General features: G+C 51.1%; 2 protein-coding genes and 1 non-coding gene across 8 annotated transcripts in view; 1 reads left to right on the plus strand and 2 right to left on the minus strand.

Annotated features, from left to right (window-relative positions):
- PDZD7 (PDZ domain containing 7) overlaps positions 1–11390 on the plus strand; it is a 27003-nt gene extending 15613 nt beyond the window's left edge. Inside the window, exons 9-15 of the mRNA XM_035132918.2 lie at positions 462–619; positions 3166–3257; positions 3501–3592; positions 4825–4896; positions 5856–6443; positions 7444–7544; positions 11244–11390. Coding sequence (XP_034988809.1) covers positions 462–619; positions 3166–3257; positions 3501–3592; positions 4825–4896; positions 5856–6443; positions 7444–7544; positions 11244–11390 — 1250 coding nt within the window. The remainder of the gene's footprint in view (positions 1–461; positions 620–3165; positions 3258–3500; positions 3593–4824; positions 4897–5855; positions 6444–7443; positions 7545–11243) is intronic.
- Positions 9026–18739, minus strand: part of LZTS2 (leucine zipper tumor suppressor 2) — a 66050-nt gene continuing 56336 nt past the window's right edge. For all 6 annotated transcript variants that reach the window (XM_035132921.2, XM_035132922.2, XM_035132919.2 and 3 more), the window contains one exon: positions 9026–17064. In XM_035132921.2, coding sequence (XP_034988812.1) covers positions 16396–17064 — 669 coding nt within the window. In that variant the 3' untranslated portion in view covers positions 9026–16395. The remainder of the gene's footprint in view (positions 17065–18739) is intronic.
- Positions 11085–11158, minus strand: TRNAG-CCC (transfer RNA glycine (anticodon CCC)). Its single transcript has one exon. It is a non-coding gene; the product is annotated as a tRNA-Gly (tRNA).

Raw genomic sequence — 18739 nt, forward strand, 5'->3', positions numbered from 1 at the left:
CTTTGCTCTTTCTTCCCATCTCACCCTCTTGCCTGCAGTTAGCGTCGTGCAGAAGATTGTCACCCGCACTCTGAGACGGGGTAACTGAGCAGGAAGGCATGCTGTGCCTTGGCCAACAAGCATGTAGCTTCGCGTGAGCATGCCTTTGGAAACCCATGCATGTGTGTGTTGTTGTGTTGGTATCAATTGCCACTTCTTCACGCCTTTCCTTTCTCAGCTGTGAATGTACAACACCTGAACATCCCACATCCAAATCCAGCACCCTAACCATCTTCATCTGCACTGGGGTGCTTGTAGGTGCAGAATAACTTGCATGTTGCAATGCCACTCGTTACCCACAGACATAAGATTTCAAGTGCATGCGTACATTTCAGGCTTGTGGTTCCAGGGGGCTCATGGCCTCATGCTTTGTTATTCCTGGATTATGTTTTTGCACTGACTTTCTGTGGTGCCCCTCCCAGAAAAAGGCCGCTTTTTCCCCTCCTTGGGCTCCTCTCCCCAATACAATGGCACGGAGCGCAGCAAAGTCACCGAGAGCCACCTGCTGCTCATTGAAGACATGGCCAGGAAGCTGCTGATGGAGGATGAAGTGGCAGCTGTGCTGAGACACTGCACTCGGGTAAGGAGGGAGGACAACTGCCATGTGTGCCACGGGGCCTGAATGGATCGATCTCTCCCTTGATTGTGAAATGTCTTGCAACGACTTATGATCTATAGTTGCCTCACTCTGCCTTCAGTTATGTTTGTACCTCTCTTCCGTAAGGCTGTGCTTTAAAGCGTCCCTTTGTCCTGTTGCTGACAGGCTTCCCAGAAGCACCAGGTTGGTGACTATTGTGCCAAACAGGACAATTAACAGGATAGTCCAACATGAGGCTCTTACATTTTGTCTCACTCTGGCACATGGTTTGGCAGGCTTTGGTCCACACCCCTTGCATTCATTTAACTAAGAGTCTCTCATTTTGCTTTAAGTGTCATGGCTTCCCCACCGAAGAATCCTAAGATTTGTGATGTGTTAAAAATCTTCAAACAGTTCTTGGCTCCCTTAACAAACTACAGTTCCCAGGGGAGAGAGACGACTCTTAAAGTGGAGTAAGAGTGTTTGTGGCCACAGTTGGTTTGCTTGCTATAATTTTTGCTTTTATTTGGAGCCTGTTCTGTGCAGGCTTAGGGTGCAAATGTGGTAGGGCAAAGCAGGCATTGGCATTGGCAACCAAAATGGTCAAAGGCCTGGAAACGATGCCTTATGAGGAACGGCTTAGGGAGCTGGGTATGTTTAGCCTGGAGAAGAGAAGGTTAAGGGGTGATATGATAGCCATGTTCAAATATATAAAAGGATGTCATATAGAGGAGGGAGAAAGGTTGTTTTTCTGCTGCTCCAGAGAAGCGGACACGGAGCAATGGATTCAAACTACAAGAAAGAAGATTCCACCTAAACATTAGGAAGAACTTCCTGACAGTAAGAGCTGTTCGGCAGTGGAATTTGCTACCAAGGAGTGTGGTGGAGTCTCCTTCTTTGGAGGTCTTTAAGCAGAGGCTTGACAGGCATATGTCAAGAATGCTTTGATGATGTTTCCTGCTTGGCAGGGGGTTGGACTGGATGGCCCTTGTGGTCTCTTCCAACTCTATGATTCTATGATTCTATGTCTGGCAATCCAACCTTCACTGCAGCTTTGAAGGTCATACATACCCCCCCCAAACACATCAAAGGCAAAAACCAGGATGCCATCTTCCCTTTTTTTTTATCACGAGAGGACAGTGGCCATTTTGGGGGCTTTGATCTTGCACCATTTTGCACTGCAATCCCCCACCACCACCAAAAAAAACTCAGTGCTTTTTGGGCATGGGGTGCCATGCAAGATGGGGGGGGATCGCTGTGCATAATTGCATGAGATCACAGCACCCAAAAAGCCCAATATCCTCTTGTGAGAACAAAATGTGATGTCCTGGTTTTTCTGGGACACTTGCAGGATATGGAATGTTTGCCCTCACCAGTTTGGTACCTCCCACTTCTCACCATTCCTGTTGGCCTTTGATGTGCCACTAGAGGGAGCTCTGAGCTAGCACATTGTTGAAACTCATTCCCAAGATTGCTTCTGGGAAGCCCAAGGAAGAGAGGGGGGCACTAATCTCTGTGCAGAGAGGAACAAATGAAACTAGGACAGGGGGAGGATTGCTTGATAGCCTGATGGCAGCAGCCACCCTGAAAGTGGTTTCTTTTTGCTAAGGCTACTAAGGGCAGGATTACTTATCGCTTATCAGGAATCCCGTAAGCTAATAAAGACTTCCACCTACAAGCATGCAATTCAGCCCTAGGCATATTGAATTGTGTTCACGGTGTGTGTGTGTGTGTGTGTGTGTGTGTGTGTGTGTGTGTGTGTGTGTGTAGGTCTAGGACTGCGACCTTAAAATGCTTTATTAAAATGTTTTAGCATTCTGATTAAAATGCTCAGTCTGCAGATAGGTCCACTAAGTATTTTCTTAGATTTTCCTGTCAAGGGTCACACTCTCTTGGGAGTAATCTGTTGGGGGCCACTTACAAATGGTGGGCAGCGCTGAAACCACCAATGGGAAGAAGCAGAGCCCAATGTGGGGTGGCTACCTGCCCATTTTCTTGCGCTCTTTCTGTAACACCAGCACCACACTGTTATCTCTGACATGCCTTGTTCTCTGTCTCCCTTCCCAGCCTGACTCTTTTCAGAAGGCTGAACTGATTGCTTGCAGAGGGCTGGGGCCACACATTGCCCACCTGAAGCCAGGATGAGGCATAGGAGTCCAACTTTGGGTCAGGGAGGGGGAAACCACCTGTGGTCTGGGGCCCAGTTTTGGCCTGCCAGGCCTCCCCATTTTCCCCAAATGAACACCTACCTCACATCCGGTACAGCTGAAGATTCCAACAGAAAGCCGGATTGAACCCCCCCACAAGCCATCCGTTGATGCCCAGGCAGTTCAATCCTGCTTATTCTGGGAGAGAGTTCGTTACAGAAAGCAGGATTAAACTCCCCACCCATCAACTGAGCCTAGAGGAAGATGACCTTCCTTTTGAGGGAGCTGAGCAACAAAGAGTAGTAACAGGGATCAGGGTATCTGCTGCTGCTTCAAACTGAATAGCAAGATGGGGCTCCCATTTGATTTCTGCTGATGGTTACTTTCCCCCCCAACACACAGTACATCCAAGAAAGTGGGGTGGAAGATCTGGTGAGGCCACTCCTGGCGATTCTCGACAGGCCTGAAAAGTTGCTTCTCCTCAGAGATATCAGGTAGGAACGGGAAGCAATAAACTGTGGGAGGCTGAACTGCACCGCTAAACTCAGAGGGTGGGGAGAGGGAGTACAGGATGGAAGTGTACATCATCCCAGCCTTGTCCAGGGTGCCCATTGCTACCTTCTGGTACTCTGGTAATTTGCCATGTTCTTCCCCCAAAACAGCTGCATTGCATGAGCAGAGAGTTGAGCCACCAGACACCAATGAGTCTTCTCTCCCACTTTTTAATTTTTTTAAAGGAGTGTGATCACCCCCACGGATCTGGGCCGTTTTGACAGTATGGTTGTGCCGGTGGAGCTTGAAGCCTACGATGCCCTGAAGAGCAGAACAGGTGGGGAAGGAACCAGCAAGGATCACAGGTGGAAGAAGGAGGAGGACACTTTCCCTCTCCCACCTACTGGGGGGGGGAGGGCTTGCCAAAGGTCTCTTTCATTTTATGGATGCTAGAAGCAGTTGGTGGAAAACATTCCTATTCAAAAGGATTGCCACAAGAAAAGGATCGTTTCAGTCTATTTATTTGTCCTGAAAAGAAAGCAAATGGGGTGAGATGGGGAGAGCTCAGCTGAATCAACATTTCTTGCAAACCACCTGAATATTTATTCCAAATGACTGTTGGTTTTTGTGCTCAGTTCTCCTTGGCACCAAGAGACAAAATCATGGGCAAAGCCAGGATTTATGTTGGGGGGGGAGGGGCAGGCTTCATGTTAGGGGGCAGAAACTTAGTTACATAAGTATTTTTATTGATTTACTTGATTTGGGGGGGGCAGCTGCCCCCCTGCCCTCCTTGGCTACACCCATGGGCAAAATGGATGTAGTGCCATTCATGCAACTAGCAATTCCCCCGTGCTATGTGAGAAAAGTGACAGTGGACCCTTTGACTATCTAGGGGCCCCAGCCAATCCCTTGGCTTGTCAGTCTCCACTGCCAGTTGTGTCTTCAACCTATGCTGAGTGCCAGCAACCAGGGCGATCTCAAGCCGGTCAGGTGCCCTGGCGCTGAGGCGCGGAGATCACTCCGGCGCGCCCACCCTCGCAGCACGCAGCACTGCTTCGTCACGGCTTCATCACGCAGCGCCCCCCCTGCCAGCCCGGCGCCCTGGCGCCCCGCGCCACCGGGACTACACCTAGAGCCGGGCCTGCCAGCAACTGAGCCTGGAGATGTGTAAAGCAGGGAAGGGAAACCTGTGGTTTAGCTCCCAAGATCCCAGATCCTTGGCAACGGTGGCTGAGTCCAACAATATCTGGAAGGCCTCCAGTTCCCCCATCCTTAATGCAAAGTACGAGGGAGTTTCTGAACATGTGCAAAGCACATCCTCCTTCATCACAGAGTGTGAGCTTAGCTTTGTGTATACAGTATATACAAACAGAATACTCTCCTGGGAGTAGGGGGAATAAGCCTTCTGTAGAAAAAGGCCTGACTTCCAAAGCCCCGGAAGCTCCTTTTTCTCTAGAAATTAACCTCCGAGGGGAAAGTAGCCAGGAAGAAGGGCTGGCCACAATGCCACCCAAGATCACTGTGCAAAAGAAAATGAAGCTCAGTTCTTCCACCTTTCCCTCTTCACAGTGAGGTCACCTGCTCTCCGCCCAGCACAGCAAGAAACACCTCCCAAGAGACATCTCATCACCCCAGTGCCTGGTGAGTCCCCAGCCTTCATCCTTGTGGTCACACACACACACACCGTGCTTAAATGTAGCCCCCCAAAATATTGTACTTAGGAATAGATGTGGGGGGGAAAGACTTTGAGTTTGAGTTTGGGAGTGAGTTATAATACAGATAGCATGAATGTACACATTTCATTTCATTTCATTTGCAAGATATGTTCTAGTTGCAGCGTTGGGGTTTCTGCAAAATGTGGGGTGTGTTTGGCAAAGGAGGGTGTCGGGCCCAAATATCTGGCACCTCTGGTTCAGTTAACTCAGGCAGCAGGGCTGGTGAAAATCTTCTGTGAGCCACTGCTCTTAGGGAGAGATGGTGCTCAGCAAAGAGGGGGACCATTGGACTGACTTGTTTAAGCCAGCTCCTTACCTAGGAACCATGAATGGCACATAGGTATTATGGTAACCAATGGGAAAGGCCATATTTGTGATACACACACACACACACACAACTCCAAAAAAATCTCAGCAGAGGAAGAGCAGTCAAGACAATTAACCATTTCTTTCTTATTCAGTATTGTGTCATTAACTCAAAATGTTCTGTTTTGAACAAGGTTGAAGTTGGTTGCAATTTCAGAAATCCTTATCTGCATGGAAGTTCCAGGGCAACCAAGGAACTGGGAACTATTAGCCAACTTCAACCACACATTTCCACAAGTTAGGGACAGAGGAAGGTGTAGAAACAGCTTGCTATTGACTGGAAGCAGCTCTCAAGAGTGTCAGGCAGGGGACATTCCTACCCCTACCGAGAGATGCCAGGGATTTCACCTGAGACCTGCATGCAGAGCAGATGCTCTCCCACGGAGCTACGGTTCCTTCCAAGTTCACTTCAGGCATTCAGATATTAGACCCATCTCACCTAGTCGCTTTCCCTTTTTCTGAGGATTGCTAGGACAGGGCTGTTCGGGTGGTGGTCACAACCTGTGACTCTGGTTTCAGATTTCCGGGGCAGCTTCCTCCTGAAGCCAGTGACCAACGAGAAGGGAGAGGAGGCTGAGGAAGCAGCAGCAGCACTGAAAGATAGGATGAAAGGCCTGCAGCTCTCGTCCAGCCCTAGACGGACTCACCCCCGAGGCTATACCCCTCTTCCCGACGTGCCAGTGGATGCCTACGCCTCCCACAGCAGCTCCGCCTCAACTGCTGGTGGCGGTGGGCAGCCCCACTGGTTCCTAAGCAAGCCCGCAAAAATGTCAGCGAGCCCCATGCGAGCAGCACCCCCTCGGGAAGAGGCAGGGCAACCCCAAGAGCAAGGGGACGGGCGGCCTGGCCGAGGGAGGCCTCGTACGCCCAAGTCAAGCCATGGCAAAGCCACAGTCTGGGGGCCACATGGGGAAGTCCAGCCTGCCAAGGATACCCTATACTCTGCGGTCAACAGGCCCCGAAGAGGTAGGCCCCAGCTGAAGCAGCTCTTCAAGGACGCCCCAGCCGCTGACCAAGAGGGCCTGCTCCAAAATGGCCCCAGTGATGCCCTGGAGGAGGAATATGAGCTGCTGACGGTCAACCTGTCCAAGAGCAAACAGTCTCTGGGTAAGTTAAAGGCACCGCTGACAGCCCTGGAAATGGAAGCAAAGGTCAAAGCTCTTCCTCCTGGGTGATTTGTGTACAGCTAAGGAAACAGTTCTCAACTCTCTCCCTCTAAGGCGAGGAATCTCAGGCTACCGAAAGGAATAGATCTGAGATTTCAGGCTTCAATTCATTGGAGGGGGGGAGGGTCACATACAGATAGCCCTTCCTGTCACCTCCAGTGAAGTGGATAGCGGCTACAGACTTCCTTCAGTTTGGGAGAAACATTGCAGTGGTTTGCCACCCAGGTTGCTTGTGTTCCCCTGTGGTGGCCTGGACTGTACTTCACATTCCCCTAGAACAGGAGAAAAGAGATTGGACTCGACTCCCATCAGCCCCAGCTAGTGTAGCCAATGGTGGAGGAGGACAGGAGCTGTAGTTCAGTAACATCTGGAAGGCTGAAGGACCTCTCCTTCTCCTGCCCAAGGATGACAATGGAAAGTTCAGGAACCTCTCTGATTTTTCAGCAGGACTACCCTGCTTTGGTAAACAAGGTGGTGAACACCCGTTTAGAATTAGGTCTCATCCACACCACTCATTTAAAGCACTGTTATGCCACTTTTAACAGTCACGGAGAAGTCCAATTGCTGTGGGGAAAGAGAAACATGTCTTTTGCTTCCAGCAGCAAAACCTTTTGGCTTGGTCCTGCTACTTCACAAGGTCAGGACATTATGCAGGGATCGTGGCAGAGGCTGTTATGCTGTGCATGAGTATAAGGCAGGCTGGTTTACACCAAATTGGAAGACCGTGTGCCTAAGGAGACTGCAGGCCTATTGCTTGCTGAGTTGCCAGCAAGTGAAGCATGTGCGCCACTCTCTGGCGCGACCTGTTGTTCTAGGCTGTTGGTACACCTGGTGCTCCTGTTCTGCAGACAGGGAGGATGGTATTAGCAATGGATTGTATTGGCTCAGCCACTTTTCCAACTTACTACTGAGTGCTCACAGAAAACTATTTTGTTTTCCAGGGATCAGTATTTCCGGTGGGATAGAGTCCAAATTGCAGCCAATGGTGAAGATTGAAAAGATTTTTCCGGGGGGAGCGGCATCCCTGAGCGGAGAGCTGGAGGTAAGCAGAGCAGCAAAGAAAGGCCGACTTTCAGTGGCACCAGCTCCATACAGAGGCCAGGTACCCACAAACCTTCCTTGTTTCTCTACTTAGCAGCTGAGTATTATGCTCAGCCCATGGCCCACTCGTACACCCAGAGCAAAGCACTACTCAGTTATGGATGGTCTGGGCCAGCCTATCTCAACCTTGGGTCCCTAGCTGTTATTGGACTACAACTCCCACCGTCCCTAGCTAGCAGGAACAGTGACCAGGGATGGTGGAAGTTGTAGTCCAACATCTGGGGGCCCAAGGTTGAGAAAGTCTGGTCTAGAAAGCCAATGTAGTGTGTGCTCTCCGTGTTACTGGACTACAACTCCCATCAGCCCAAGTCACCATGGCTCAATGCAGAGCAGAGGACAACTCTAGCAGAGCTAGCAGAGCTAGCAGAGCAACTAGCAGAGCAGGCAGCAATCTCTCTCCTTCCCTAATCCCTATACTCTCTACAGTCTGTTCTTCCCCTCTCCTCCTCCTCCTATCAAAGCAGCCTGTCCCTCTGCACCACTGTTCATGCAGCCTTAATCCTATGCAAGCTTACTCAAAAGTAACTCCTCCTGAGAGAAAGGGAGCTTAATCCCCAAAGATGAACAGGGCTGCAGCTTCTGTGTGGAATTGCGACACATAGAACCTACTAAATTTACTTCTCTGTTCCTATTGCTATGAATTAATAAATTGCTTTCAATGCAAGCACACTTTTACTATACAACTGAAAAGGACTGCATAGAGGAAGTTTGTAGGATCTTGCTGTTTGTAGGATCTTGATGAAACCATTGTAATCTAAAAAGCATGGTGCATAAGTGGGACTAATGTGGAAGGAGTAAAAAAAGAGAGACAGAGAGATTTCAGCCAGTCAAATCCATATACAGGAAGGTAATATAACAACCCTACAAGTGTGCCATATCATATTCCTTTGCCAGGGAGGGAGACATTCATCCTCAAAGCCTGGATCTCTTTATTCATTAATCAATGACGTTTTTATCCCACTTTTTGGTCCCAGTATGAGAACGCACCAGGTGATGCTAGCAAAAGAGGATTTTCCCATAATCCACAACTAGGGTTCAAGGCATCTCTACAAAACAGACCCACCTTATTCCAGAGTATTTACCGTATGTCTCTGAGTCCATCACCACAGGACTGGGATGGGATCACTAGATCACAAGCAGGGGAATCCCAAGTGAGCCACACTCATCCCTGTGTTTGCGAAAGAGTGATCAAAGCTTTCTCAGGAGCCACCAACTCACATTGAGCCAGCCAATCTCCTGGCTTCCAAACAAAAGAGTGTGCCATGGTGGCCATACCAGGAATCTGGCCCCCACCCTGCCCAGTTACATTGCCCCTTCCATGGCAAAGGGGTTGTGCCTCCCATCTGACATCCCCACAGCCCACACTCCCTGCGCGGTTTCGCCCTTATAAGACACCCACCCCCTCCCCACCAAGTAAACGCTCATTGTGCTTTGTCCTATAATGAGGCTGAGGGCCCCAGCGGCAGGCATACACACCCCATTGTGCCATTCAGGGTTCCCCACGGTTCAGGGCGCTGTGCGGCATTTCACAAGGCCTGAGTAATGAGGCCGGGCGCTGACAAAGAACCATTGTGGGCCTTGGCCCGCCCGCCCACCAGGCAACTTTTCATCTGTCCCTGGGAGCAGCTGTAATTAGATTTCCCCCTCGGTGGCCTCTTCGCTGAGGGGAGGGCAGGCCCAGATTGCCAGGTGGCTGGGGGGGGGAGCCTAATGGTCCCCCAGGTTGCTGTGGAGGGGAGAAATAAATGGTTAATGGCTGGCTAGAGGCACAGGTGACACTCCTCTGCGATATTTATGGAGGGCTGCTGGTGGTGTTGACCTAAGGCTTGCCAGTTTCTTCAAAGCTCCCTTCTCTGTGGCCAGACCACTTCCCTGCCAAGCCCAGAAACAGGAATCTCTCTCTCCGGCTTAGCTTTTGCATTACTGCTATACACAGGTATCCTGCTATTCTGCTAACTTAGGATGTAATATCCAGCTCGGCATTGTCGCTTGACACATTGCTGAACTATGGGACTCTCTCCAACCGGAGGCTGTGATGGCCACCAGTTGGGATGGCTTTTAAAGACAACTCAACAAAACCAGTGGCTACAAGCCACAGTTAGAGGCTGTTGTGGTTCTCAATGCCAGTTGCTGTAAATTTCAAGAGGGGAGAGTGCTCTCACCTTTGGGTCCTCCTTGCCATTTTCCTACAGGCATCTGCCTGGCCACTATGAGAACAGGATGAGGGGCTAGATGGGCCTGATCCAGCAGACTGTTCTTATGTTCTTGTGGCATTGCTGAGCATCTGCTAAGGTCCACATCTGAACAGGGGATCCACTGCCAATCTCTGGAGCATGGGTAGGCATACTAAGGCCCGCAGGCCAGATCAGGCCCAATTGCCTTCTGGATCTGGCCCATGGACGGTCTGGGAATCGCCGCGTAGAACGCCAGCGTGCGCGTTCTCTCCCTCTCCCGGCAGTGGCGCCTCCTCCCTCCCTCCTCCTGGCTTCTCCCCGCCCTGCCTAGAGGAGGAAGGAGGTTGGGCTTTGTTGGTGCCAGCAGCAGCAGTGTTCGAATGGCCGCAATTTTAAGCAGCCCCTCTCCAGAGCCCTTTCGTGCGCTGCTCATCATCCTGCCTCCGCCAGCCCCTCCCACTTGCAAGACACAGGTAAGCAGCCACTGGGGCTCGTGGTGCTCTTGCATCATCCCCCCCAAATATAGTCCAGCACCCCCCAAAAAAGGTCTGAGGGACAGTGGACCAGCCCCCTGCTGAAAAAAGTTTGCTGACCCCTGCTCTGGAGCCTCCTGGAGATACTGTTCCTCCTTCTTGTTGTTACTTCCTGTTTTCCTCCCCTCTTCAATCTCCTGAGCAGTGCAAAGAGCAAGAGCAGTCACTTCTGCACACCTTGCAATGGGCAAGCCGTGGTGCCCATTGAAGGAAGTGGGAGAGGCAAGTCGTTGGGCAGCAACAATTGCAGTGAGAAAGGGGTCTTGTTCAGGGGAAGGAGCTCACCGAGGGCATCACATCCAAGGAACCAGCACGGAAGAATATGTGCAGTGTTCTCCAGCCTGTTGCTCGCTAGATGTTTGGGATTACAATTCCCACCCACCAAGATGGCCAATGGTCAGGAATGATGGAAGCTGTATTCCACAACATCTGGAGGACACCATGTTGGCTGATCCTGTTTTAGACTGTAATATCCTTCAGCCCCAGTCAGCATGCTAGCTGGGGCTGACGGGTGTAGCCCAAAACATCTGGATGGTTAAGGAAGGCCAGAGTACCAAGGGGCATAGCAAAGATGGAGCTGCTTACACAAGTGAGATACAAGAAAGGTAGTCCAGCTGAGGGCTTGTCCCATGCAGCATCACCATAGCTAAGACAGCTTGGTTCCCATGTATATTTGGCGACTCTAGCTCTGGAGTGTAACTGTACCTACCATGCTTCTGCTCTAAGGAAGAGCTCCCTGGCAAATTTCAGACAGGGGTCTTTCCCAGCCCTACCTGAAGATGCCAGGGATTGAACCTGGGACCTTCTGCATGGGAGGCAGATGCTCTGTCGCTGAGCTACAGTCCTTCCTCTTGAGCTACATCTCTTCCCCGATATAATACATATAGGAATACTGAGCCTCCCTTTCTAACTCCTTTGGGGTTTTTTTGCTAGGCGGGCCAAGAGCTGATTGCAGTGGAAGGGGAGAGTTTGCAGAACGTGACCCACCAGCGAGCTGTGGACATCATCCGCCAGGCCTATCGCAACAAAGCCAAGGAGCCCATGGAGATTGTGGTGAAGGTGCCGAAGAGAGCCAGGTAATGCTGTGGACAAAGCGACATGTCCTGAAGAACGTGGCCAGCCCAGGCCTTCGAAGTGGCTGCAAGCCCCCATTGTCAGCAAAGGACCTGTTTATGATGGCTGCCTATTGCTCAGACAGGTAGTGGTACCACTGAAGCAAACTACTGGCTAGGTGAGTAAGAAGGGAAGCCACTTAGCAAGCAGGGGGCTTAAGGGAACATGTCAAGCTTCCCATTTCCAGAGTAGGAGGAGGGAAGTGCAGTATCATAGGACCAGCCTCGACAGGAATCAGATGTTCTGTTTCCAAAATCCACCAAGAAGATGCTTTTCTGAGCAGTTGTAAGTGGGACAGCTGCAACCAGGACTAGTTGCTTTGCAACAAACTTCTTGCTGTGGTAAGCAAGCATCAGTTGTTTTTGGCATATGGAACTTTGTACAGCTCTCATTCGAGTGGAGGTTTTCAGATAGCAGGATGTCAGGCTGGCACCTTTAAACCAGCCTGGCCACTTTTTGGACCCTTGGCTAGTTCAGGTTGAGCACTTAGGCAGTGGTGCTGTTTTAACGCTTCTGAACATCCGTCTGCAAATGAGTTGTGGATTTTCTTCTCTCCATTTGGAGAGACAACCATCTGAGGGTCCACGAGATCATTAGTGCAGGAAACAGGGCTTAATATATTCACCCAACACTTTCTTCCATTGAAACACAAATGCTAAATCCATAGAGAAATAAACAGGCAGCAGTCCCAGTAGGAGACGTATAGCAAAGCTGGTGGTCACTGTTTCCATCTAACCTCAGAGCCACTCTGCAATGGCCATGATGTTGCAAGCCAGCAAAAAGGAAGATCCTCTTCTCTGAACTCCACGTGGGGAGGACCTACAGAGGATCTGTAGCCTGGAATCCTAATGTCTGTTTCAGCTACTGCCTAATAGGGAAGATCTGCTAAAGGATCCATCCTCTTCTTATCCCTGAGCTGAAGTTGCTATTTTGGATCAGAGAGTGTCCATTTCCCAGGTGGATACATTCCCTATGGGGCATTTTTTAAAAGATGCTGCCACAAATGTTTTGCAAGCCACTGAGTGAAGGTGGCAATTGTGAACCAAGGTGCATTTGGACCCAGTTTTTATACAGCAAGAAGAGGAAGGGTGTGCAAGTACAAGACCACCAGCCCACCCACCTCTGCTTCTCATCCACCATCAGAACCATTCCACCTTATCTTCATCCTTCTGTGCTCCACTACCCTCACCCATCAAACCACCAGGTGGCTTTTCTTGAAAAACACAGAAGTGGCTTTGTCGTCTTCTTCTTCTTTTTTAATTCACACTTTTCTTTTGGTTTGTACAAGAAATTTACACAGCTTGGAAAATATACAATTTCAGAAATAAAAGTTTTTTAAAAAGTAAAACACAAAGTGGTGCTAAAAAAAAGGGAGGGGAAGAGAGGGATCAGGTAAGCAAGAGTCACAGAAATAACATGCACCAAGCTTTTTCCTTTGGTCTAGTGTTGGGTGTCCCTGGCGCCAATCTCGTGCACTCCCATAGCTATGGGCAGGAGAGTTAAGAATGACCAGGGGTGGAAGTGGGCGGAGATGGCTTGTTCTCTCGGAATGCACAACCATCTCCCAAGTGAACGTGGAAGCCATAAACTCCCTTCTACAAACAACCCAAAGAATCATACAGAGCTGGAATGCATCCTCCCCAAATTCTTGAGTGTGCTCTTTCGTTTTCTTGCATGCGGATAAACAGGAGGAACTTGGAGCTAAGGCTAGACCAGGCTGGCAGATATCAGGCAGTCCCTCCTCTGGCAATGGGGCTGCTATTTCCAAAGTGGCTTAAGCAGGGTGCTGAGCTATGCTGGGCTTTGGCTGCACTCTGGTCACAAGTCACTCAAGGAGAGGCTTCTCTGTTCAGCGCTTGCACAGCCAGAGGGACGGGGCTAAGGACATCTGACCAGCTTGGCAGGATGGGCACATCAAGGACTAGCTGCACAAAGGAGAACTCGGGGTGGTCGAGGAGAAGGTAGTGAGCCACTGTGGCTATTGGAGCCATGTTTCCTCTGCCATCTGGTTCTTCCTGCATTGGCTGAAATGATAACTCATTCCTGTTCCTAGTCCTCCTTGGTCAACTATACCCTGTTAACCATAGGGATATGTGCCTTGTCCCTATGTAGTCAGCCTGGCTACATCTCTCCACCAGAGACAGCTTTTCTCCTTTATAAGATATTCAGCCACTCCCAGTCAAGCTCCTCTGGAAATTACTTTTCCGCACCCCAGAAGATAAGACCCTGCTTCGCTGACCTTTTTTTGCTCCTGGGCAAATCTTGCAGGGTGTTTGCAATGAAGCTCTTTTTAAAAACACTTTACCTCCAGGAAGCTAGTGGGCAGCATAAAGCTCAATGTATCAGGAAGGGTTCCCACAGCAGGTATGGAAGGCATCGCTCTCCACAAGTGGAGATGCTGCCCTCTGAAGAGCCCATCTGCAGAAAAGGTCCTAGGCTATTTGGGTGTGAGAGTAGAGGGTGAGCATTTGAGCCGGGCTTTTTCTTCACTTCCAAAAGCAGCTTGAGTACAGATTTTTAAAGATGTGTGGACTTGAGGGCACTGCCTCCAAGCTAATTGCAGCAGAAAGTGAACAGCTGGGTACTGCAAGATCAAAAAGGAAGGCTGGACTGAAACAGGAACCAGGCATTCAAAAGAATCAGGATACAAACTGAATCACATTTGGTTAGAAGCCATGAAATGGAATGGAGCTGAGACACCTGGAGAATGTAGGCTTCTGGGAACAGTCAAGGGATGCTGTCCATCAACCGACCCCATCCTTCGCCAAGCTGGTGTCCTCCAGATATTTTGGACTACAACTCCCAACAGCCCTAGCCAATGTGCTGGCTGAGGCTGATGGGAGCTGTAGTCCAAAATATCTGAAGGACACTAGGCTGTCAAATGATGGCCTACCCATATCATCCATGAGAAACAGAAGCCAGCAAGGCACTCTGCCAGCCAGGCGTGAAAGGAAAGCAATGGGGGTATCATGAGGACGGTGCTGCAGGCAGGCTCAAAGGCAGTACCACTGAGCCCTCAAGCAGCTTATGGAGCCTGCAGGGAGTGGATACAGCTGGGCAGAAAAGCACAAGCTGGAGGGCAGGTTGGGGGAGGGCGGGAGTCCCAGGCAGCAAGGCCAAACAAAAGGCACTCTCAAATCAGAGCTCAACCAGGAGCGACAAAGGCAATTGGGGGTGGGGTGGAAGGACATCCCAGATCCCCATGCAGCAGGGACACACACACACACACACACACACACACACACACAGGCAAGTAACTCGGAGCCCTGGTACAAGACTCAGCAACCCCAAGCGAATGGGCAGGTCCTGGTCTTGTATGGAGAACAACAAGCTTACAACAAGAGGAATGCCCTATAAGAATAACTTGGGCATCATTGTTATTCTATATTTACTCATACCCTGCCTTTTTCCATGACGGGACTCATCATGGAAGTAGGGATAGGGCAGGAATGTCAATCCCCCGAGTATTCAGAGACATCGTCTATAAGCTGTGACACGTTGGCTGACCTGGTCCCCTTAAGGTTAGGGCACATGACAGTGCATCAGGCAGCCAATGCAGATGCCCGAGAAGCTTTGGCCTTTTAGTCTTCTTAGGGAGGTGCTGTGTGTGTGTGTGTGTGTGTGTGTGTGTGTGTGTGTGTGTGTGTGTGTTGGGCTCCTGCTTCCACAGCAGAGGGGGAAACTACTTTTCCTCAGCAAGCCTAGTACAGTGGATTCCCACAATGCCTTGAGTGGGATAAGGCTAGGCCTGCATATCTTCTGCAATTCCACACAATGGCTACCTAATACCAGCTTTTTTTGAGGTGTGTGGGGGTAAACTGCAGGAAGGAGAGGGCTGCTAGGCTCATACGCTGCTTATGAGCTTCCCTTAGGTATCTGGTTGGCCACTGTGGAAACATAATATTGGCATTTGGTCTGACCCAGCCGGGCTCTTCTTAATGTTCTTTAGCACTGAAATAAGCACCAAATGTGGGACCAGAATTCAGCATCCTGAGAATCAATTTTGGGTCTTACCGCAATTTATCATTCTTATTATTGCTGCCCTTATGACTATAAAAGAAATAGCTTGTGTGGACCTTCAGGGCCTTACGAAACAACCTGCCCTTTACAACTACTGTAAGCAGCACAAATTACGCAAACAAAGTGCATGTGTGCAAGTTTGCTTAATTTGTACAACTTGGTCAGTCACAGAATCTGGGCTTCTCTTGGTGGCTTTGGATTGTATGCCCCCCCCCCCCGATTTATTTTAAAGATTTACTTTACCCAGCCCAGGACTGGGGCAAAGGTCAAAAGAGCATCCTGTAAAATACTTCTCCAGCCAGCCTAAAAACAGACGGTGCTAATTCCTTCCCATCAGTTAAGTGGATCAGCTGGCTGTCAGCAAAGCCAACACAGCCAAATTTCCAGCCAGGTGGTGCCTGAGGGCCAGTTGAGTCACTTCATACAGGTAGTGGCAGAAGAGAGAGCTTCCTGCCTTCACTGTATCTCCAGCCCACAGAACAGGAGGCAAAACAGTGGTAGCCATTTTCTACCACAGCCAGCATTAGGACCTAGAGGGTAGCTGCTTCCCCATGGGGAGGGGTGGGGAATGGAGGAGGAGATGCTGCTGCTGCTGCTACAACATTCCAAAGGGCGGGCTTAGTTAGAGGTTAGCCCCGCCTCCCTACAAGGCAGGTCTGGAAAATACTGGCAAAATCCTTAGCAGCCTCTACCTCCCAGTGAAACTGCCCAGCTTCTGGTCTTTGTCTTATCTCAATGGCAGTGAAATCTGTTAAGCTGGTGGGGGTGGGGGGGAGTCCCCCAGCCAAGTTAAGTAATGGAACAAGTGCTACCCAGTGGGATTCAGGTATAGCAGGCCTCTCCCTCCACCACTGGTCCCAAGCTCGCTCCGTTCTCACGTTTGACGGAGCACGCTCCCTTGTCTGCGGCCGCACAGCCTATTCACCAAGGCCTTCTTCCGCCAGAGGCATGGTCAGATCTCGGTGGCAGCAATCTCCTCGAAGCAGATGCCTTCGCCCCCGTGCATCTCGTACTCATCCATGTCCCGGGCCTCGAGTTCGAGGCTGAGGTGGCGCAGCTGGCTCTCCAAGTCGCGGTTGTGCCGGTACATCTGGATATAGTTGTGCTGCAGCTGCTTCTGGTAGCGGATGACCCTGTCCTTTTCCCCCTGCCAAGTGACACGCTCGGCGTGGAAAGCTTCCCGCTGCTCCTCGCCGCGCCGGCGCTCGCACAGCAGCTCGGCGCGCAGCCGTTCGGCCTGGGAGCGCAAGCCCTGCAGGGTATCCGCCGCCTGGCGCTGAGCCTTGGCCTCGTCGCACTCGGCCAACAGGGGGCAGAGCTCCCCGCTCGCACTGCGCAGTCCCTCCAACTCGTGCTCCAGCCGCCCCACCTTCTCGCGCAGCAGCTCCGCCTCGCTCTTGCGCCTGGCCAGCTCGTTGGCACACACCTCCAGCTCCAAGGACTTGGTGCGGGCCACTTCCTGCAAGCTCAGCGCCTGCTCTTCGCCAGCCTGCAGCTCAGCCCTTGCTTCTCTCAGCTGGGCCCTTAGAAGCACCAGCTCGTTGCCCCGCTGAGCCACCTCCGCCTGCGATTCCTTCAGCTGCTGTTTCAGTAGCGAGATCTCACCGGACTTCTGGCACACCTGGTGGGAGAGAAACAAAGATGCATCCGCTGACTTGGAAGATGCCATAGATTCTGACCCGGCAGAGCGAAAGGCGTGGTTGGATTAAGAATGTAAGAAGAGCTCGGCTGGATCAGGCCAGTGGCCCATCTAGTCACAGAAAAATGATAGAAATCATAGTTGGAAAGGACCAAGGGGGTCGTCTAGTCCACCCCCCTGCGATGCAGGAATCTTTTGCCCAATGTGGGGCTTGAACCCACAACCTTGAGATTAAGAGTCTCATGCTGTACTGACTGAGCTATCCCAGCATCCTGTTCTCACACTGGCCAACTAGATGCCTGTGGGAAACCCGCAAGCAGGACCCCTGAGCACAAGATCCCTCTCCCCTCCAGTGGTTTCCAGAAACAGGTATTTAGAAGGATTACTGCCTCCAGCAGTGGAAGGCAGAGCACACCCATCATGGCTAGTAACCATCCTTAGCCTTCTCCTCCATGAGAAGGTAGCCTGCTGTCCTCAAGCCCAGGAGCAAAACCACAGCCTGCAGAACAGGAGCCGGTTAGATCACAGCGTAAGTGCATTTACAGCCTAGGGCAAAGATGGAAGAGATTGAAAGGGGCATCCAAGAGTCCAATAACCTCAAGCAGGGTGAGCCCCGATACTCTCCCACCCAAGGCCAGGAATAATGCACTCCTGTCAACAGGAAGATTTCCTCCCCCAAAAAAGAACCAAACATCTCTGCTCAACGTCTTTTGAACAGTGCCCAAAACCAGCGTTTCTCAACCGCTGTTCCGCGGTACACTAGTGTGCCGCGAGAGGCTGGCTGGTGTGCCACAACATGCCGCGGCGAGAAGGGCGACTTGCTGCCTTGTCACGTGCCGCCGGCCTTGGGCAGCCCAAAAAAAAAAGAGAGAGAAGAGGCCAGGCGCTGCAGGGCGCTCCGAGCGCTCGGCACTTTGGAGCGCTCCGCTCTGCAGCCGCCGGCCTTGGGCAGCCCCCCCCCCAAAAAAAAGAAAAGAAAAGAGGCCAGGCGCTGCAGGGCGCTCCGAGCGCTCGCCGTTTCGGAGCGCTCCGCTCTGCAGCCGCCGGCCTTGGGCAGCAAAAAAGAAAAGAAAAGAGGCCAGGCGCTGCAGGGTTCCAGGCCCCTCTGGCTGGCTGGCTGGGGCGCTCGGTGGTCTCGCTCTACAGGGCATGGAGGTATGTCTTATGGAGGTGGTGTGCCTCATGATTTTTTTCACGGAACAAGTGTGCCGTGGCCCAAAAAAGGTTGAGAAACACTGCCCAAAACGATGTGTTTTGAGGATTTGAGAGAGAACGAAAAAGTATGCCAGGGATTATTCCCAAGCCCATGGTGAAAACTACACTTCAAGACTCTATACCAGGCATGTCAAACCTGCGGCCCTCCAGATGTTTTGGACTACAATTCCCATCTTCCCCAACCACTGGTCCTGTTAGCTAGGGATCATGGGAGTTGTAGGCCAAAACATCTGGAGGGCCGCAGGTTTGACATGCCTGCTCTATACCTTCTTCAACAACCAGAGGCTGTTGGGCTCAAACTCCCATCAGCCAGCAGGGTGAAAGGTCAGGGGTGATGGGAGTTGTTGTCAACTAACATCTGGAGGGCAGCTGGATGGGAAGGCTGCTCTGGACTGTCCTCCAACTCAGCCAGAAAGAGAGATAACTAGTGGTGAGGAGGGAG

This window comes from Zootoca vivipara, chromosome 5 (assembly GCF_963506605.1).
Source record: "Zootoca vivipara chromosome 5, rZooViv1.1, whole genome shotgun sequence".
In the NCBI taxonomy this organism is placed as follows: domain Eukaryota; kingdom Metazoa; phylum Chordata; class Lepidosauria; order Squamata; family Lacertidae; genus Zootoca; species Zootoca vivipara.